Here is a 20,954-nt window from a genome sequence, read left to right as displayed (position 1 = left end):
CTGATTGTGGGGGCTGACTCAGTGGCCCAGGCTTTCACACTGACTCATATGCACGTAGCTCTAAGTTGGCGAGAGGCCCCAGACAGTAAACAATTGACTGAACCTTGAGTGGTCAGAGTACATGCAGAAAAGGAGCTACTGCAATGACTATGTCTTTTGTTCATGGCCCTCACAGAAATTGCTTGCTCAAGTCTCAGGAAACTGAAATTGAGGCCTGATCTCTGAGAGAAGACTGAGCAGTCTGTTATAGCAACTGCTTAGTCCTTTCAGTTGCATTTATGAGACCATGTAGGTTCTGACAGGTACATTTTTAGATTGCTGAGACTATAGCCATTAATATTATTCCTATAATCTGTGGTGGTATTGCGTTCCCCAAAATATTGTGTACCCTAATAAACTTATCTGGGGTCAGAGAACAGAAAAGCCACTAGATACTTAGGATAGGCAGTGGTAGCACATGCCTTTAATCCTAGCATTCCAGAGGCAGAAATCCATGTGTTCAAGGATACAGCCAAGCATGGTGACTCATGCCTTTAATCCCAAGGAGTGGTGGTAGAAAGCAGAAAGGTATATAAGGCGTGAGGACCAGAAACTAGAAACTTTTGGCTGGTTAAGCTTTCAGGCTTTTGAGCAGCACCGTTCAGCTGAGAGCCATTCGGATATGAGGACTCAGAGGTATCCAGTCTGAGGAAACAGGATCAGCTGAGAAGTTGACCAGGTGAGGTTAGCTATGGCTTGTTCTGTCTCTCTGATCTTCCAGTGTTCACCCATATACTTGGCCTCAGGCTTGATTTTATTAATAAGAACTTTTAAGATTCCTGCTACAATAATCTTTTTAATCTATTCACAATTGTTCATCAGAACAGGCTTGCCTTGTACAAAAGGAGGGAAGGATTGTGCAGTCTCTTACACTCTCAGCACTACCTAATAACAGAGTGAAGCACCCCCAAGACCTTCTCACTCCCACCAAGCAGCTCTGAGACCCAATCAACCATCTCTTCTCTCCTTCATTCAGTATAAGGTTTCTTAAAAGAATGACTAATATTTATCACATCTCATGACTTTCCATCATCTCACAATCTATAGGAACCTGGCTGTTTCCACCTCTTACAAAACCTGGTCTCACAAAGGTTTTTTCCTCCTATAGGCAGATGCAGGTAGGGCCTTCCATCCATCTGCTCAAAGCTCTTCAGCTGCCTTGCGCAGTGCCTGCAGCTGTAGTGATATTATGTGTATGCTCTAACAAATAAGACTTGCCTGAAGATCAGAAGGCAAAGACAGCCACTGGTTAACCACAGAGGCCAAGCAGTGGTGACACACACCTTTAATCCCAACACTTGGGAGGAGGAAGCAGGAAGATAAGGAGTTCAAGGCCACCCAGGGCTACATGAGATTGATCCAGTCTAAAAAAGAAACAAAGCCAGGCAGTAATGGTACACACCTTTAATCCCAGCACTAGGGAGGTTGAGACAGGAAGTGATGGCTGGGCAAAGAAAAGGAATATAAGGCAGGAGGATAAAGTAGCTCAGTCTCTTTTTTGGCTAAGGAGTTGGTGAGGTAAGAGGTGGCTGTGGTCTATTCCTTTGTCTCTCTGATCTTTCAGCATTTACCTCGATATCTGGCTCCAGGTTTTTCTTAAGACCAATTAGGATCCGTGCTACATGCAGCTACCTCCAGCCTACTCAGCATGGCAATACAGCACCATGGTCAAGCACCAGACATTCAGCTCCATTAATTTTAATAAAATTTTTAAAGTGTTTCTTGATTGTTACAAAAGTTTTTTAAATAACTTGGATATATCAACTTACTTTTTCCTATCATAAATTTTATGAAATATAAACAAAGATTGATAATTTCCAACTAAAATTTGTGTCTGAATTATAACAAACTATGTAAATATAAGTGTTCAAGATACAGTATTAAAAAAATTGAGAATAGAAGATGGCGGAGACAAGCAGGTGCAGGTAGGCCTGTGGCAGCGGCCTGCGGAGGTGGACGGGTCCGGCAGCAGTGGCTGACGGGGACATTTGGGCCCAGCGGCGGCCCACAGAGGTGGACAGGCCCTGCGGCGGAGATAGGCGGACGGAGGTGGACAGGACTGGCGGCGGCCGACAGAGACATTCAGTCCTGGCAGCGGCCCACAGAAGTAGACAGGCCACGCGGTGGAGACAGGCGGATGCAGGTCGGCGACTAGCGGAGGTGGAAGGGCCCGATGGCAGCGGCCAACAGGGACGTACAGGCCCAGCGGCAACCAGCAGAGACGTGCAGCCCCGGTGGCGGTTCACAGAGGTGGATGAGCCCAGCAGCAGTGACAAGCAGAGGTAGGTAGGCCCGCGGTGGCAGCCGGCAGAGACATACAGGCCCATTGGCCACCCGCAGAGGCAGACAGACCCAGCGGCAGCTGACAGGGACATACAGGCCCGGCGGCAGAGACAAGTGGACGCAGGTGGGACTGTGGCGGCGGGCCACAGGGGTGGACAGGCCCGGGGACGGAGAGGGGCGGACGCAGCTTGGAACGGGGATGCCCCTAGCCCCAACACCTGGGGAAGAGGCTATCTCCGTGGGTCGGAACCAGGGCGAGTCTGGACACTCCGTCTGGGGACAACCCAGGGCCCAACTGCTGATCCTGTGAAACCCAACAACTTGGAGGTGTTGGTGAGACTACCCTGCTCAGCTGAAACCCATCTGGGAGAGGATTCAGATGCCTACAGTTTGAAGTCTGAAGAAACAAGATCAGCTGAGGAGTTGACAAATGAACAAAACGTGACCTAGGAACACAGAAGAAGGTGCTACCCAGTCACCAAACCAGATCACCAGAATCATAAGTATATAATTCACCGACTGAAATCAGCTGTCCCTGAAGAAACAGCCCAATAGCACCAATTTAACCAAGAACCCCTACTAAACCAAGACTAAAAATTAGAACAAGAGAGGCACTCTCAGACACAGACACCACCTGCACCGCACAGAGGAAAAGATGAGTAGACGCCAGTGCAAAAATACAGGCAACAACATAAAGACCTATATGGCAACATCAGAATGTAGTGATTCTACACCTGCAAGACCTAAACATACCATGACAGAAGAAACAGAAGAGATCAACCCTAAAAATGACTTTAAGAAGATGATAGAGGCCCTTAAAGAAGAAATAAAACATTCTCTCAATGAGGAAATAAAACTTTCCTTAAAGAGGAAATGAAAAACTACCTTAAAGAGGAAATAAAAACTTTCCTTAAAGAGGAAATGAAAAACTCTCTTAAAGAGGAAATAAAAACTTCCCTTAAAGAGGAAATGAAAAACTCCATTAAAGAGGAAATAAAAAACTCCCTTAAAGAAATGGAAGAAAAAACGAACAAAAAATGGGAAGAAATCAAATCAAGCCAAGAAAAAGCAATTAAACAGATGAAAGAAACATTCCAAGATCTGAAAAATGAATTTGAGACAATAAAGAAAACACATGCTGAGGGAATGCTGGAAATAGAAATCCTGACTAAACGAACAGGAACTACAGAAACAAGCATAACCAACTGATTGCAAGAGATGGAACAGAGAATCTCTGACACTGAAGACACGATAGAGAAAATAGATTCTTCAGTCAAAGAAAACACTAAAGACAAAAAAGTCCTAACACAAAACGTCCAGGAAATTTGGGACACCATGAAAAGACCAAACCTAAGAATAATAGGGATAGAAGAAGGAGAAGAATACCAACTCAAAGGCACAGAAAATATATTCAACAAAATCATAGAAGAAAACTTTCCTAACCTAAAGAAAGAAATACATATGAAGATACAAGAAGCTTACAGAACACCGAATAGGCTGGATCCAAAAAAAAAGTCCCCTCGTCACATAATAATCAAAACACTAAACACACAGAACAAAGAAAAAATATTAAGAGCCGCAATGAAAAAAGACCAAGTAACATATAAAGGTAAACCCATCAGAATAACACCAGACTACTCAATAGAGACTATGAAAGCTAGAAGATCATGGACAAATCTCATGCAGACACTAAGAGACCACGGATGCCAACCCAGACTATTATACCCAGCAAAACTCTTAATCACCATAGGCGGAGTAAACAAAATATTCCAGGATAAAACCAGATTTAATCAATACCTGTCTACAAACCCAGCCCTACAGAAAGCACTAGAAGGGAAAATTCAACCCAAAGAAGCTAAACACATCCATGAAAAATCAAGCAATAGATAATCCCACACCAACATACACCACAGAAGAAACAAGCTGGTATAGCTATCCTAATATCTAGAGAAAAAGGATGTTTCAAAAGAGAAGAAGTCTTGTGGCAATGCCTCAGTGGTCCAGGTAACTACCAGAACTCGGAAAAGTTGGTTGAACTTGGGATTGACTGGGAGGCCAAAGATTTAAAAAGCAGAAGATTCTCTCAAGACACAAGTTGTGTGATAATAGTGTGTTTTGTGTGTGTGAATGAGAATTTGTAAATGTTGAATTCTAGGCTTCGACAATCATTGTCAGTGCAGATTAAGCTGCAAGTATTTATGCTTTAAAACTTAAATTATAAAGCTAGTTACGTCTTTCTAACAACTAGTTTTAATGTTTATGAGCATATTTTACCTACATTACCTTTTTGAAAAAGATGCATCATAAGCACAGGCTGGAGGCTGGGGGCTAGATGGTTTTGAGGAAGAGGTCTTGGTAGACTCTTTCATAGAGCAAAGGGAAGCAATGCCTTCTGGGAAATGAGCTAAGTTTTAATCTAGTCTTTAAGATTAGAAGTCAAAAACAAAAATATTAAGGAAAGGAAAACCTAATTCATCTTTGAAGTATTGTTATGTGGAATTGAGTGGGACTTTTGAGGCCTTTCTTCCAGAAAACAAGGACTTGGTTGTCAGGCCTATATTAGGCCTAAACCTTGGTGCCATGTAGTTGTACTTAAATCATTTCAATGGAAAGTGTCTTAGTGATTGGAACTTCTAGTGCAGTTTGGAGTTCTTCCATTTGAAAAATGTGATATTTGCATGGGATTGTTTGAATTTTGTTTTCTAGTCCCTCCCCATCACCACCCTCATAGTCTGAAGGTAGATTTTTCTCTTGATAAAGGAACAAAAAAGGTGAACATCTTGTTTGTAAATAGGTATCTAGTAACTAGTGGTAAACTTGAAATGGTAGAATTCTTTAAAGCCTAATTCTAGATAGCCTTAAGAAAATGTATCTTAATTACTTTTGAACCTGTATTCACCTTGTTTTTTTCAAATATCTTAAGTTATATTTTCTTTTTCAGAGCTGCTTCTTATTTGGGGCTACTTTTTTTTTTTTTTAATTGAGGCGTAATTCATAAAAGGGTATATTGTTTTGATGAGACTTTTTACAGCTGTGGCTGGATGTCTTTCTTTAGTCTTCCAAGAAGGGCCATTTTAGTTTTTTAGAGTTACTTTTAAAAGTCATGAGGTCAACAACTTGGACTACTATGCATGTAAGTGCTAATGCAAATTAAAGCCCAAGTTGACCTCCAGCAGCAGTTCATTCTATGTTGACAGTGAGAGAACACTTTGTCTGTTAGGATACTGTTACTCGTGGACTGAAATGCTGAAGAAACCCCTCCCCCTATTTTTTTTTTTTTTTTTTTGCAAAAATCAAGGTATATTCTAGGGTTTCCTGGTTGACCTCAACAGATAAACTGAGATGATAGTCTTAGTTCAGAAATGATCTGAATGTAGATTTACAGTCTATGTGTACAGCTGGCTAAGTGAGATCGCTTTCACAGTTCTGCATGTATCCCATCGGCTCCCCATTAGTCACTGAACTCTTAAAACTGGTATTGTAACATTATCACAATGTTTTGCGCCAATTTTATAAACTTTACAGTGCAATATGTGTTCCTTTTCTGAGGCAAACCAAAGGTATATTTCTCAAGGTTCTGCTGCTATCAGCAGCGTTGATGGAGGATTTTTTATACATTTGTAATAGATAGAAATAAACCAGAAAAAAAAAAGTGGTGGAGGAAAAGGTGAACACTGCAAGAATACTCAAAAGGGCTGAGAGTTGCAAACGCCAAGATTGGCTTTGCATAGTAAATGGAATAGAACAGCTCTGAACTATAGCTTACTTTTCCTGGTTTGGTCTGACAGAATGATTGAATGCTTTTGTACAAAAATCAGAGCCTTAAAAAGAAGGATTTGGTGAGATTGTAAAATGGTGTGCCACTTTGGCAAAACAGTTTGGTGGTTGGTCAAAATGCAAAACATTGTTACTCTGTTACTCAACAATTCTACCCTTAGGAATATAACCTCAAACTACTGAAAATGTGCACCTATGAAACATGTACATGAAGGTTTACAGCAGTGTGTTGCTAATAGTAAAAAAAGTTAAAACAACTCAAATAGCTATCAAATACTGGAGAGAAATAAAATGTGGCTTATTCATACAATAGAATATTATTAAGACATAAAAATGAATGAGAAACTGACCGATTAAATGACTGGTGAACCTTCATAATTTCATTTGTAGATCTTTCCATTTCTAATTTATAAATACATTTGGGGTTATAAATTATAAATGTACTGCCTCCTGTCAACATTGTATACTTCTATTTGATGATTTCTGTGTCAAACATTATATAGAAATGTTTCCAAGTATTTTCTGTATTAACTGTGAATGAATAGAACAAAATAAATTGTCTGTGATGGATTAAAAAAAAAAAATTTGAGAAATAATCCCAATAATTCTATAGTAACTCTGTGTTGAAATAGTGTCTTTTTGTTTGTTTTTTGTTTTTTTGAAACAGGGTTTCTCTGTGTAGTTTTGGTACCTGTCCTGGATCTTGCTTTGTACACCAGGCTAGCCTCGAACTCACAGAGATCTATCTGGCTGTGCCTCCCGGGTGCTGGAATTAAAGGCATGTGCCACCACCACCTGGTGAAATGGTGGCATTTTTAATCTATTGGGTTCAATAAAACCCTTCAAGCTAATGTCACCTATTTTTACATATTCTTCAGCAGCTCCTGTGAATGTTATCACTTGACAGGCGGTACCCGTGACCCCCACTTTGCAGTACAGCACACAGCACTAGCAGGAAGGACTCCTCCCCCACCCTTCTTCAGTCCTGGAGCTTTTCTCCCAGGTTCTGACCCTGTCTCTTTAATACCGAAGACCTACAGGCCTCCTCTGTTTTTAGAGTGGTCTCACCTCCATCATTTCCACTGAAGTACTCCTAATCACCACTCACTCTCAACTCCTCTCTGTCAACCAGCTCGCCCTCCTGTGATCAGCATGTTCAACTACCCTCCATGTGCCTCAACAATCCCAAACACACCTTCTGCATACTCACTGTATTTGGTGAAATCTAATATACCTGCCCATCATCTCAATTTTGGTCAGGACTCTTCATTTCTTTAGTAACAAGTGCTACCTTCCCTTTTCTACATCAACTTTCCCCCACTAACTCCCACCATGGGATTTCAGTTGGAATACTCTAGTGTTCCCTACTGCCTTTAATAAATAAAAGGGTCCTGTAATTACCCAACAGCTGGTGTTTACCTGTCTTTCCGCTGGGGAGATGGCTCAGTGGTTAAGAACACTGGCTGCACTTCCAGAGGTCCTGAGTTCAATTCCCAGCAACTACATGATTGCTCACAACCATCTGTGGTGAGATCTGGTGCCCTCTTCTGGCTTGCAGGCATACACTCAGGCAAAACACTATATACATAATAAATAAATAAACCTTAAAAAAAAAAAAAACCCTGACAGATGTATACCTGTCTTTCCATCTTCATGATCAGCACATACTCCAGGAACAACAAGCTGCAGGCACCTGCAAGCATCAGCAGTTTCCTGGATGTCTGCTTTCTCCCACCATGCTTTGCATGTTCTCTTTATGTTGACATGCCTGGCCACTCCCTGTACTTATAGCTATCCTCATAACACATCTAGTTCGCTACCTTCCATAGGAAATGTCTCTAGCCCTCCACGTCTAAGTAAGTACCCCCTCTGGGCCACCATCATACCTACAACAGTACTCTATTGACAACCCATGTCTCTGGACCCCAACAGAAGAAATTTAAGTGTTTTAATTTTACCTTCCTGCATTAGTTTTGATTTAAGTGTCTCTCAGTACTTACCCAGGCATTAAACAATGAAAAGACCACAAAAGAAAATATGAGGCTAGAAAATTTTAAATGGGCTAATAAAGTAATATGCTAAATAGCCGGGCGGTGGTGGCGCACGCCTTTAATCCCAGCACTCCGGAGGCAAAGCCAGGCGGATCTCTGTGAGTTCAAGGCCAGCCTGGGCTACCAAGTGAGTTCCAGGAAAGGCGCAAAGCTACACAGAGAAACCCTGTCTCGAAAAACCAAAAAAAAAAAAAAAAAAAAAAAAAGTCATATGCTAAATGTACAAAGTTAATCCAGTCATTCTAGAAATACTTTATTAGATGGGTTACTTTAACACTTAATGAACAAGCCAATACAAACTTGCATACTGTGCGGGGCAGTAGTGGCACACACCTCTAATCCCAGCATTTGGGAGACAGAGACAGGTGGATCTCTGAGTTCAAGGCCAGCCTGGTCTACAGAGTGAGTGCCAGGACAGCCATGGCTACACAGAAACCCTATTTCAAAAAACAAACCAAAGGAAAAAAAATTGCACATTAAGTAACTGTTCTTAAAATAACAAACTATAAAATGTAACAATTAGGGGGCTGGAGAGATGGCTCAGAGGTTAAGAGCACTGACTGCTCTTTCAGAGGTCCTGAGTTCAATTCCCAGCAACCACATGGTGGCTCACAACCATCTGTAATGAGATCTGGTGCCCTCTCCTGGTCATACATGCTATATACAAAATTAATTAATTAATTAATTAATTAATTAATTAATTAATTTTAAAAATGTAACAATTAGAAAATTAAGACTATGCATTATTCTATTAAAGACTAGGTAATTATTCTATTTCTATAGCTGTTCCCCTCTAACTCCATGTATCAGTTCCTTTCTTCAGCCTCTCACATGAATTTTCCTCCAAACTAAATTCTGTATTCAAACTAAATTCTGTATTCATTTCTTCCCTTTGTCCAAACCTTTTAACTCCTTGTGTACCTTCTCTTCTTCCAATCTAACCAAAAAAATACAATACTGTATTTATCATCTGTTACTAATTTTGTCTAAAATAAGGGACACATAAAAAGGTGATGGTATTATCAACAATCCACGGACAAAACCCTATGTGCCAATCTGCCTGGGTGAGTTCATAGTCCTAAATGACCAATGGGAACCACATTCACAGTGAGTCTGATGGCATTGCATCAATCAGCAGGTCCACAGGCTGTGGCACCTGGTAGGGGAAACAGAAAGGAGCCAAAGTAGCTGGCCAGATCAGGTTCTCCAACTTGTGCCTGACATTCCAGAGGAAACAGACATAGGGAAAACTAGGAAGCCATCATCTTTCTGCATAGCTGCCATAATTAATGACTTTGAAAGCATGAGCAGCAGTGGCCTAGGATTTAAACTAGGCTGGCAAGGAGAATAGCGCTTCCAGCAATAGCTAGAAGAAAACCCAGTACATTATTTTAATCATTACAAATTATTTTTCAAAGCCACACAACATAAAATGGTGTCAGCACAGGGAGGTTCAGTAGGAGCAGTACTGGGGGAAATTATAATCAAGGAAGCTGAAATCTCCTAAATAAGTAACACTCAGCAAAGAGTGAAAGGCAACACTACATAGCAGAAGTTCCCAACCTCCACACTGTAGAGCAGTGGTTCCCAACCTCAACACTGCAGAGCAGTGGTTCCCAACCTCAACACTGCAGAGCAGTGGTTCCCAACCTCAACACTGCAGAGCAGTGGTTCCCAACCTCCACACTGCAGAGCAGTGGTTCCCAACCTCCACACTGTAGAGCAGTGGTTCCCAACCTCCACACTGTAGAGCAGCGGTTCCCAACCTCAACACTGTAGAGCAGCGGTTCCCAACCTCAACACTGCAGAGCAGCTGTTCCCAACCTCCACACTGTAGAGCAGTGGTTCCCAACCTCCATACTGTAGAGCAGTGGTTCCCAACCTCCACACTATAAAGCAGTGGTTCCTAACCTCAACACTATAGAGCAGCATTTCTCAGCCTCAACACTGTAGAGCATTGGTTCCCAACTTCAACGCTGTAGAGAAGTAGTTCTCAACCTTCCTAATGTAGTAGCCCTTTAATACAATCCCTCATGCTGTGGTGACCCCAAACCACAAAATTATTTCACTGCTACTTTATAACTAACTTTGCTACTGTTATGAATCATAATGTAGATAACTGATATTCGGGGTACCTGGTAAACGACCCCCAAAGGTTGAGAACTGCTGCCTTAAAACAACAGATTTGAGCCAATAAATTGGAAAGTAGCAGGCTGTAGGGGGCTTTAAATAATCAACTTAAGTCAAAACAAGGCAGATGAAGCTTTACTCTCTTACCCGGATCCAGGAGTTAAGTTCTGATTCTCCAGAGGTTCGTGGTTCTTTGTTCATCAGACAACATAAGCACCATATTAGAATTTTTTGGCTTTCATCTGCAGAAAATAAAACTAAAATGAGTAGATTTTATCAAATAGGAAAAAACCTTAAGAACATGCTTAGGAAAACCTCAAAGCACCAAGCTCCGGCATTGGCTTTCTTCTTGTGGGTTCAGCTTACTGTCCAGCTCTTGTGTGGTCAACTTTCTGAAACAGCAGCAGTTTTTAAAGCCAAATAAGAACGATGGAAAGAGCTGAAAGTGCTGGGCTCTTCAAGATGTTTCTAATTTCACATTTCAAACATCAGTAATTTCAATCTTTTTAAAGCAAAATAACTACTATCTGTTTCTGTTTCTGTTTTGGATGGCCAAATCTGTTCCAGGTAGAGACTTACAGAACAACTAGCAAACAAAAATTAAAGCTGTAAGTGGAAGCTGTTAGCATACAAGCTATACACAACAATGCAGACCCTGTAAAGGAGAAGGGGGAGGTAGACATACTCAGCCCGTAAGGCATTCTCAAAGACATACAGAGTTCACCTTTCAGTCTCCTGCAGCTAACAGTGCTTCCAACGGCTTTGCTATCAAAAGCACAAGGACAGGACAAACTACAGAAAATCTCCACTATGTTGACTGAGAGCACCCATCCTTTCATAATTTTTAGGCCTATTTTTCCTCCAGTGACAATCATTAAACTTATGCTTTTCAGTAACTACTAAGTCTAAATAAACACACTAGGATCATTCTGAGAAACATTCATTTATCCCTAAAAGCTTAAATAAAGCACCAGGAGGTATAGCCTTACCTGACACACATTAATTTCCATACTCGTAACTTTCAAAGAATTCTTCAGGCTGAACTGATACCTCTGAGAGAAATGTGACTGCTGTACTTGACCTGGTGTACATACTAATTCACGAGTAACAGACATTCCAATAATATGCTTTACTATGGAGTAAAGGAGGATGCAATTTCAAAAAGGGAGGGAGCTTAAACTCCAAAGAATGGAAAGAGGGGTGGCACCCCCCGGGGGTAGAGTAATTCTACACACTTGAGTTCTCTCATAAGTAAGAAAAAAAGATCTAGAGACATCTTCCCAATCTTTGCTCAGAAGTGATGCACTGAGATATACCACTGGATAATGAGCACATAATTCACTTTGCTTAGATGGTTCACAGACATAAATAAGCCACTGCTGGTTACATAAAGGCCACTAGTACTCCATACAGGGAATGGCATCCAGGAGCTTCCTCCCCAGAGGCCCCAAGGATGGAACTGGGCATTCCATAGGAAACTGCCTAGGATCCATCAGGACTCACCAGCAGATCTTGGCACAAATTTAAATTCTAAAAATGAGTGAAAGGAAAATGAAATGTGACAACATACATCTGCTGCCTAAGAGTTCACTTTCTGTATCTTGAATTGAAATTCCAAATGAAGGCTACACTCTGTACCCTTTAATACTCAATTTAAAAGCACAAAGCAGCAATGTTCTGAGATGATCAAGATTATTTTAAGCTGCTGGGCTATGGTTCTTGTTACAGGAACAGATGTTCACAGTGAGGATGGGAGGCTCTGATTCTTAGCCTGACTCTGCAGGCTAAGAATGAAAGCCTCGGGCTACAGGAGAGGCAGTGTGTGCATAGAGCAGTGTCACTGAGGAAGGGGCACTTGCCCTTCATCTCCAGGTCCTTCCTCTTCCTTCTCACCCTTGCTTCTCAACCTGACCAGATGACTCTTCCATCAAGCAGATATATACTTTGCCTACAGCTTTGGGTTCTGATTTTTGTTAGGTTGCTTGGGGTCTACTGTTCTTTGGTTATCCTGATGGTGGTGGTGTATGCAACAAGGTCTTACCATGTAGCCCAGGCTGCCTGCCTCAACCCCCAAGTATATGTTTACTGTTTTTCATAGGAAATTTTGATATTTTAAGACAGAAAACAACTCTCTCCAGAAAGTGTTCAACTAGTTGAACAATGGTGAAGTGAAAACTGAGATCTTATGGGTAGTTCAAAAGGTAACACAGGTGCCGTTACAGCAAGGACAGGGATGTGATGAGATGAGTGACTTTTAACTGCAATTCACTCAACAGTTTCTTCTCCTTTCTTTCTTGGTCACAGCACACCAGGAGCTAGGAAACTTGTGGTGATATTTTGTTGTACTCTAATAAAATTTGCCTCAAGATCAGAGGACAGAGCCAGCCACTAGATTAAACATAGAGGCCAGGCAGTGGTGGCACACACCTTTAATCCTGGTACTCCAGAGGCAGAGATCCACCTGGATCTCTGTGAGTTCAAAGCCACCCTGGACTACATGAGATTGACTCAGTCTAGGAGAGAAACAGAGCCAGGCAGTGGTGGCACATACCTTTATTCCCAGTACTTGGGAATCACACACCTTTAATCCCAGTACTTGGGAGTCACACGCATTTAATCCCAGTGCTTGAGATCTCATGCCTTTGCTTGGGAAGCACACATGCCTTTAATCCCAGCACTAAGGAGGTAGAGACAGGAAGTGATATGGCTGGGCAGAGAAAGGAATATTAAGGCAGGAGGAGACAGGAACTCAGCCTCCTTCTTCGCTGAGGACTCAGAGGCATTCAGTCTGAGGATTCACAGAAACAGGATCTTCTCTTTTCAACTGAGGAGTTGGCAAGGTGAGAAGTCCTCTAGCTTGTTTCTTCTGATCTTTCAGCATTTACCCCATTATCTGGCTCCAGGTTTTTAATTATAAGACCATTTAGAATTTGTACAACATCTGGTGCCCAATGTGGGGCATGAACTCACAATCCTGGGATTACCATTTAGGATTCATGCAACAAAACCAGTTTGAGCTGTAAATATATAAAATATCATGGTGACTCTGAACTGTATATACAAATAAAGCCTTTCATGGGATGTACTTAAGTGTGCACATGTGTACTTGTCTATGCAAATCTGTGCATATCTGTGCATTATACTTGAATAGACATACATATGCACACAAGTGTAGTTCTAGTCAAAGATATTCAGAAACTGGCCTGGACACAGTATATAAATTCAGAAGAGCACACGTGGCTTTGAAAGGTAAATATAGCACTACTAGTTTTCCATTTTAAATCAACAACTTGACTGAGAGGGAAGAAGACGACAAATAAAAGTAAGGAGCTGGGACCCAAAGGTGGGGATGGAATTAGTAAGACTGAATGTGCACCTCATACACAAGTGTGTGCTCAAAGACCCAAGGAAGTGTTCCCCCTTTCCCACCTAGTTCACAGCTCTCACAATGACATATGATAGGTTAGAAGAGGAAAAATGTTCAATTCTTTCAAACATCAAAGGGAAATGGAATCTTTATTTTGGTTCTCATGTCATAATACTATGTAATTAGCCTTGGACTTTAAAAAAAAGATGAAAAAAAACATTACATCTGCTATTAATATAGTCAACTGAAGACCTTCAATGGGCTCCTCTTCAGGGTCTTCAGCAGCTCTACCAGGCTTGAGAATGACAAAGAGAACTAACACTGCTCCTAGGCCTCAGACAGTGGGAGACTACTATAAAAAGGGAGATGCTGGAAGCCATGGGGATATGAAGAGAGACCCCAACCCAGCCTCAGAGCAAGGACATTTCCAGGAGGTCTAAGAGGCAAAGGGAATGGAATGCAGGGCACAAACCCACACTAGCATTCAGAGAGCTGGCAACAGTACCACTGCAATGGCATGCTTTACTTGAAGAAGACGGACTGGAAAAAAGGTAGGATAGGCAGAAGTCAAGGAATACTATCCCTAAAGTACCCCAAATTCTCTCAACATTGGGTAAACCACATCACTCTTAAATAATGGCAAAGCCATAGCAGGACTCTAACTCTGAACAATGTTCTCACAAAATGGGCAACAATACATGAGTTAAAATGAATCTGTGAAACAATTAACTAGGTATCATTAGCATCAAGTTTAATTGTGGAGAATTTAAAATGAGGTGATGAAAGTGACTACAGTCAAACACTAGTGCTTAAATCATAAAGTGTTTCCTCTCTCTACTGTAAGAATCCCTGCTTTCCTACAAGTCCACATACATGAGCTTGTATGCACATGCATGTTTGTTTGCCTGTAATACCCAGAAGCACAGGAAGATGTATACACCTGGTGAACTGCCCCACAGAAACATGAAAAAGGTTACAATTTACATCCCTGTGCTTAGTTAGATGGACAGAGAGTAAAACTGTCATCAGGTATTTGTGTGTTGAGACTCTTACCATATGCTAAGATGAGAGGATTCCAACAAGTTTTTGCCAACAGTTGACCAATTGTGGGGAACCTTCCCAGAATTGCGTTAGAATCCTATAAAAACAACAACCACATGTTTTGATAGTTAAAAAGTACTATGCAACTCAACTGAGCAACATAATCCTCAAGGGAGCCTGAGTACTCCTGTACATCCCATTTTAGAAAGTATACAGGAAGAGATTAGGGAAAAGCCCTACATAAGAAAGTCACAGTTTAATTTGTACTTCATCCTTAAAAACTCAATATGACACAATTAGGTCATTTCATTTTTTTCAGAAAATTTATTATATTTTACTCAAATTTAATAATCAGAAAAGACTATTTCTTTGTTGGTGGTGGTAGTGGAGACAGGGTCTCCTACAAAGCCCTGGCTGTCCTGGAACTCACATTTGGCCTCAAACTCTGCCTGCCTCTGCCTCCCAAGTGTTGGGATTGCCCAACATAGGAAAGACTATTTCATTTAAACACAATATACTGAAGAAGAGCAGCACTGGTGATTAATAACCATGTAATCCTACCTCTTCAACTATAAATTTTATTTAGTATAAAAAAGACCCCTCACTCAGCTTTTCAAAGGTTTAACAGATTATGTAACTTGTAAAGGAAGGAAAGTGGCTGAGGCACTAACGCTCACACGTCTTTGTGTGTTACAGCCATGATTGTACATGCTGAATGACATCATACTTCAACTGCAACAGACCAACCTCTGAGATGATAAAAACATCAACCAAACAGAAAACAGCTTAAAATAAAAGCACAATTTTGGTGCACAACCAGATCTTTCCCCACTTTTCTACGTTCCATAATGTTCAAAAGCAAGACCATACAAGCTCATGTGCAGGGAAGCCGAAACACCCCAATGAAGGGGACTCTGCAGGTATCTAGGCAAGGAAGAGAACCTCAAAGAAATGAGAATGAAAACTCACTTCAGATGAATTTCATCAACCTAGATCAGATTTGGGGAGTCTGATGCCAGGCCGTTCATGTCAGCATGTTTAAAACAGTACAATTTGGGGAAAAGTTTCTAGGAAATAATCATTCCTGTTCCAGGTGCACAATAAAGCTAAAGGTGTGACTACTTAGAAACTCCTTTACAAAGTACATGTGACCACAAGGGTGGGTTCTACAGCTAAAGGGTCTAGAATCTCATGGTCTCTGAATGTGATAGCATAGAGGTCAGCAGGCCATAAAGTACATGTGACATCACCCCTAAGGATGGGCTCTGTTAACTGAGTGCTAAGGAGGGAGAGTCTAGAAAAAACATTCTGGGGGATTTGGGTGAGCTCTGCCTCTATAGTAAAAGGTGGGTGAGGTCTGATGCCACAGATAGCAAAAGGGTCAACAGATCATTAATATTAACCACTTCTAGATCTCTAGGCAGGAAAATGGGTGTTTTATCTCCTCCACTGAGGAAAGGCTCCTGTATGTTTAACCTTCCTAGTTTCTCTAGTGATCTGTGGGCACAAGAACCTTTGCGTCCCTAAGAGCCCTGTGATAAAGCAGGAAGTCCCTCAACATGGTCTTTCTGAGTCCATGTTAAGATGAAATTACATAAATCTTACTAAAGAAAAAAAACAGCTTTAAAATTAGTACCACTTGTTCAACATAGCTAATCCTTCTAATTTCTAAGGACATATGAACTCATTATCTATAGAATAATCCATAGGAATTTGTTATTGAAATTTCTCATTTGCTTCTTTGATGAACAGAAAGTACTACATGAAAGTGTAAGTGTTAAATAACAATTTACTTTCATTTTCAAATTTAAAAATAAAATATGAAAAAATTTATGAAACATAATATGTTTATAACATGAAAACATGGCTCTCAGTAGGGAGGTGGTGGTGCATGCCTTTAAACCCAGCACTCAGGAGGCAGAGGCAGGTGGGTCTCTGTGAATTCAAGGCCAGCCTGGTCTACACAGGAAGTACCAGGACAGTCAAGGCTACATAGAGAAACCCTATCTCAAAAAACAAGCAAACAAACAAAAATATCTAATACACTAAACATAAGTAATTTATGCCAATAGGAAGATAAATGGAAATATAAACCAAAAATTATATAATATACTCAAAAATTTATTTGAAAGGATCCCTTAAAAATATTTATTAAAAGAGATCTTAATAGTAAGATATCAATACGCCAGACAGGATCTTACTATCTCTTAGGAGCACCTACTTGAAAGCAGACCTGAGGGAGAGCAAACAGCCTAATAACCCCTAGAAAGTTTGAAGAGCACAAGGACAAACATTTACTACCTACAGGAAGAATCCAAGCCCTGTAATCAAAAAACAAATTGTTGATTTTAGGATACAGTTTTATGATAGAAGGCTTGCCTAACATGTGGAAGGCCCTAGGCTCAATCCCAGACACTGCAAGAATGAATAGATTATTAGTTAGTATAAATAACTTTCTTGGCCAGGCAGTCTCAAACAGCTAAGAAGAAAGATAATGCCATTTTACACCAGAAGCTATGAAAACAGCTCTTGTCTGCAGCACCTGTCAATAATGTGTCTAAGTTCAGTTAAGTCAATCACACAAGTCCCTAACTCTAAGTACCATTCTTGCTTAGGGAGTCCCTAATGTCACAGGATACTTACCATCTCTTTCAAGATTTCATATATCTGCTTCAGGAACTTCTGGAACCGGGACAGGTGAAGACAGATGTCATGTTGGGTTTCCTTAGAGGAGGCCTGTTCCCAAGCAGAAAGTTTCTGCAGCCAAAACTGATAGTCCGCAGCAAGGTCTGCAGAATCCTGAGCCATCTCTAGGCAGAGAACAGTGACATCCTTTCACAGCAGCCTGCCAATCAGCACAGGAAATGGTAAGCATGCTTCAGGTCTTCAGGGAGGGAACAGATGGAACATTTAGGACAGGCTCTTCCATCAGCACATTCACAACCCACTGAGGGTGAAGGCAGATTATGAAATGTGTCATGCAGCTGTAGCTCAGATTTTAACATCCAAACTTTTACCATGAGTGATGTCATTACTAAAACTCATTACACTTTCACAGTAACATACTAATTGTAGACAAAAAGCACAGCTGATAATAGTTTACATTTCCTTAAGATTGAGCTATTTTTAAATGTCTTAAGTGTGAAGTTCCTTTGTGCATTCTAGGGATGAGAAATCAGAAACATTCATGAGTGTTAACCAATAGTCTGTGTCTGAAAAATGCTTCTGATATCGTGATGCTTTACATGCATGTCTGGCTTCTCATTTAGGTGTAAATGAATTCGATGCATTACTAGCTAATAAATTTTCTTCCCAGTTCCTCTTCACCTCACAGGAAAAAAAAAAAAATAGGTAAAGTATGGTATTCTTCATGCATCACTTTAAGCAACCTGCTTAATTAAATACTACTCTAGGGAGCCTGGAGCTGCTCAGTTGGTAGTGTGAGCTGTGCAGCCTGAGGACAAAGCTCCTGGCACATGTCTATATCTCCAGACAGATCCTCAGAGCTCACTGGCCAACTAACCTACCCAGTGGGTGGGCAGAGGCTCAGTGAAAGACCCTGTCTCAAAAAGTTAATGTTCATGTGTGCATGACCACTCCCACTCTCCACATGCACACAAAGGGGTGTGTGCACCCACACATACGTGCACATCCCGGCACATACACCACATGCACACAAATAAGTTAATAAAAGGTAAAAATAAAATTTTAAAAGCACTGCTTTACATGTAAAATTCATCCACAAGAAGTCATATTTTCATAAAACATAACACATATTTACTAGGTGTTGGACTCATTAAAGGACAAAAAATAAATCTCCCAAGCCTGAATTCCTGCCCCTGAAGTAAATGTAAGAAAACACAACAGGAGTCTACAGGTATCCTGTGCCTCCTCAAGGGAGAAGCTAGGCCAGTGGACAGCAAGGGCCCCTCCAGTGCAGTGCCTAATGCCCCTGTGGAGAAGGGCAGTTCCTCTCACACACCTGTGCTTCCCTGGGACAGGATAGCATGCAGAGGTCTCACCTCAAGGTACTGTGCACAATAGTAAAGGCTGAGTTCAAACTCAGCATCAATGAGTAATATAAAACGCTTCTACTAGGTGCCAACCCTCAAAGAAAGACGGCCCTCCTCCTAAGCAGAACAACAAAGAAACTGAAGGTGTCAGCTGCATCACAGAGACGTGGATGGAGAGATGGCAGTTTCCAAGTGGCATTTACAGTTTTGAGGAATTGACCAAAGTAGAAACCAACAGAAAGCTTACTAACTACACAGGAGACACACGCACACTAGCCAAATGATACCTAGAAGCCAGAGGCCTGCATTATGGACCTGGTGTAAGCCCCTCAAGGTAGGAGTGGCCATGGCCAGCTGCCAGACTACTCTAATGGCTGTTTCCAACCCCTCAAGATACAGGCGGCCAAGCTCTGCCCTACAGAGGAAGAAAAAAAAGCCCAAGATCAGGCCACACAATCCCACCAATCCCAGGCCATCCTGGAAGGCTCCCCAAGAAATCATATATAAAGCCTTCCTCCTGCTCAATTCTCTGCCACTTCTCAACCAAGCATACGCAGCTGCCCTCTGTGTCTTTCCCCAAAAAATTCTTATGAGGTTTGTTGTACAGTGTGACTTTGGTTTTTTTTTTTTTGGTTCTCACTGTCCTCATCAAAACCATCTACAAAACTCTATCTACAAAATAATGTGGAACTTCATGACTTCCTTCCATCTCCCTCGTGGACTTCAGGTTTCATCCACTCTACAATTCATTCTCTATAAATAAATTTTAAAAAAAGACAACTTTTGTATGTATAAATCCCACACAAGACACACTCACTTAACACTCCTTTTTCAGAGCTTCTTTGGAAAGAAATCCAGTGCAGCTGAGGGGAAAAAGGAAAAGAAAAGAAAAAAACTCACCAACTCTCCAGGCACTGCTCTCTCAGGCCCCCCTTTCTTCTACTCCCCTGCACAGCCAGGTCAGGCCACACATGCTCTGGAATGAAACTAAAGCCTCCATGCTTCCTGATGGCTTGATAGTGTTAGGTGCTCTTGAGCATTCATTCCTTCACTCAATTACAGATTTCATCCATTCATTCATTCATTCATTCACTCAGTTACAGATTGTATTCATTCATTCACTGAGTTACAGATTCCTTTACTGGTATACCCATTCTCTGCCTTCCCAGAACCTAACATGGCTGACAAACACTCAACACATAGCAAATCAACAAACAATAATTCCCTGGTAGTTTTCAAAGTACAGTTCTAAGCTCCATGTCATAGCAAAAGTCCTTCTCCAAATAATTTAGTTTTTAAAATATAAGATAAGAACTCCAAAAATGAAAATATTAAAGAATTTTTAGTTACCTTGGTGAAGTGAACATACACACACATATGCTCTGGGCCATGTATGAACTGCTTCATGCATGTGAACTGAGTCCTCAAAGTGACTCTTTGAAGATAAGTATTAACAGGGGCACAAAGAGATTACATCATTACCCAAAGTTAAATCATGTAAAACCCCAGAGGAAGAGATTGCTAGGAAAGGGTAGAGCCAAAACAATGAGATTTCAACCCAGAATCAGCTCTAACGTCTGCATGTATGTATCAGGGTTCTCTAGAGGGACAGAACTTAGAGAATGCGTGTGTAGTGTGTGTGCGTGGTGTGTGTGTGTGTGTGTGTGTGTGTGTGTGTGTGTGTGTGTGTGTGTGTGAAGATTTATTACAGTGGCTTACAGACTGTGGTCCAACTATTCCAACAATGGTTGTCTACCAATGGAAAATCCAAAAATCCAGTAGTTGTTCAGTCCAAGAGGCTAGATGTCTCAGATGGTCTTCAGTATACACCAGAATCCCAAAACAGTGGGCTCTAATGCCTATGAAGGAATGGACTTGCCAGGGAGAGTGAAAGCAAGCAGGCAGAGAGAGCAAGCTTTCTTCTTCCACATCCTTTACATAGGCTGCCAGCAGAAGGTATGGTTCAGGTTAAAGATGGCTCTTAACACCTCAAAAAAATATAGATCAAAAGTTGGTCTTTCCATTTCAAATGATTTAATTAAGAAAAATCCCTCACAGGTGAATCCAGCAACCTGGGTTCTAGTTAATTCAAAATGTAGTCAAATTGACAACCAAGAATAGCCTTAGATAAGACAGGAAAGACAAAATAATCATTTTTATGTATATTTCATATGGCACTGGGAGTAGATCAGTTTAAATATTTGAAAAGATAAATCAAAGTTTTAGAGAAACAAGGAGCAAAAACACTTTTAT

General features: G+C 41.1%; 1 protein-coding gene across 4 annotated transcripts in view; it reads right to left on the bottom strand.

The window, feature by feature from the left end:
• The window catches only part of Fancc (FA complementation group C), a 168,755-nt gene that overhangs the window by 100,805 nt on the left and 46,996 nt on the right, over positions 1-20,954 (bottom strand). For 3 of the 4 annotated variants that reach the window (XM_037205649.1, XM_037205650.1, XM_037205651.1), the window contains exons 2-4: positions 17,332-17,533; positions 14,701-14,785; positions 10,428-10,522 (exon numbers count right to left, since the gene is read on the bottom strand). In XM_037205649.1, the coding sequence (XP_037061544.1) occupies positions 10,428-10,522; positions 14,701-14,785; positions 17,332-17,496 (345 nt within the window). In that variant the 5' untranslated portion in view covers positions 17,497-17,533. Of the gene's footprint in view, positions 1-10,427; positions 10,523-14,700; positions 14,786-17,331; positions 17,534-20,954 lie in introns of those variants that run through there. The other variant, XM_037205652.1, reaches the window with a different exon arrangement.

The sequence above is a fragment of the Peromyscus leucopus genome, chromosome 5 (genome assembly GCF_004664715.2).
Source record: "Peromyscus leucopus breed LL Stock chromosome 5, UCI_PerLeu_2.1, whole genome shotgun sequence".
NCBI classification, from domain to species: Eukaryota; Metazoa; Chordata; class Mammalia; order Rodentia; family Cricetidae; genus Peromyscus; species Peromyscus leucopus.
Note: the sequence above shows the minus strand (reverse complement) of the source record. Positions and strands in the feature narration are given on the sequence as shown.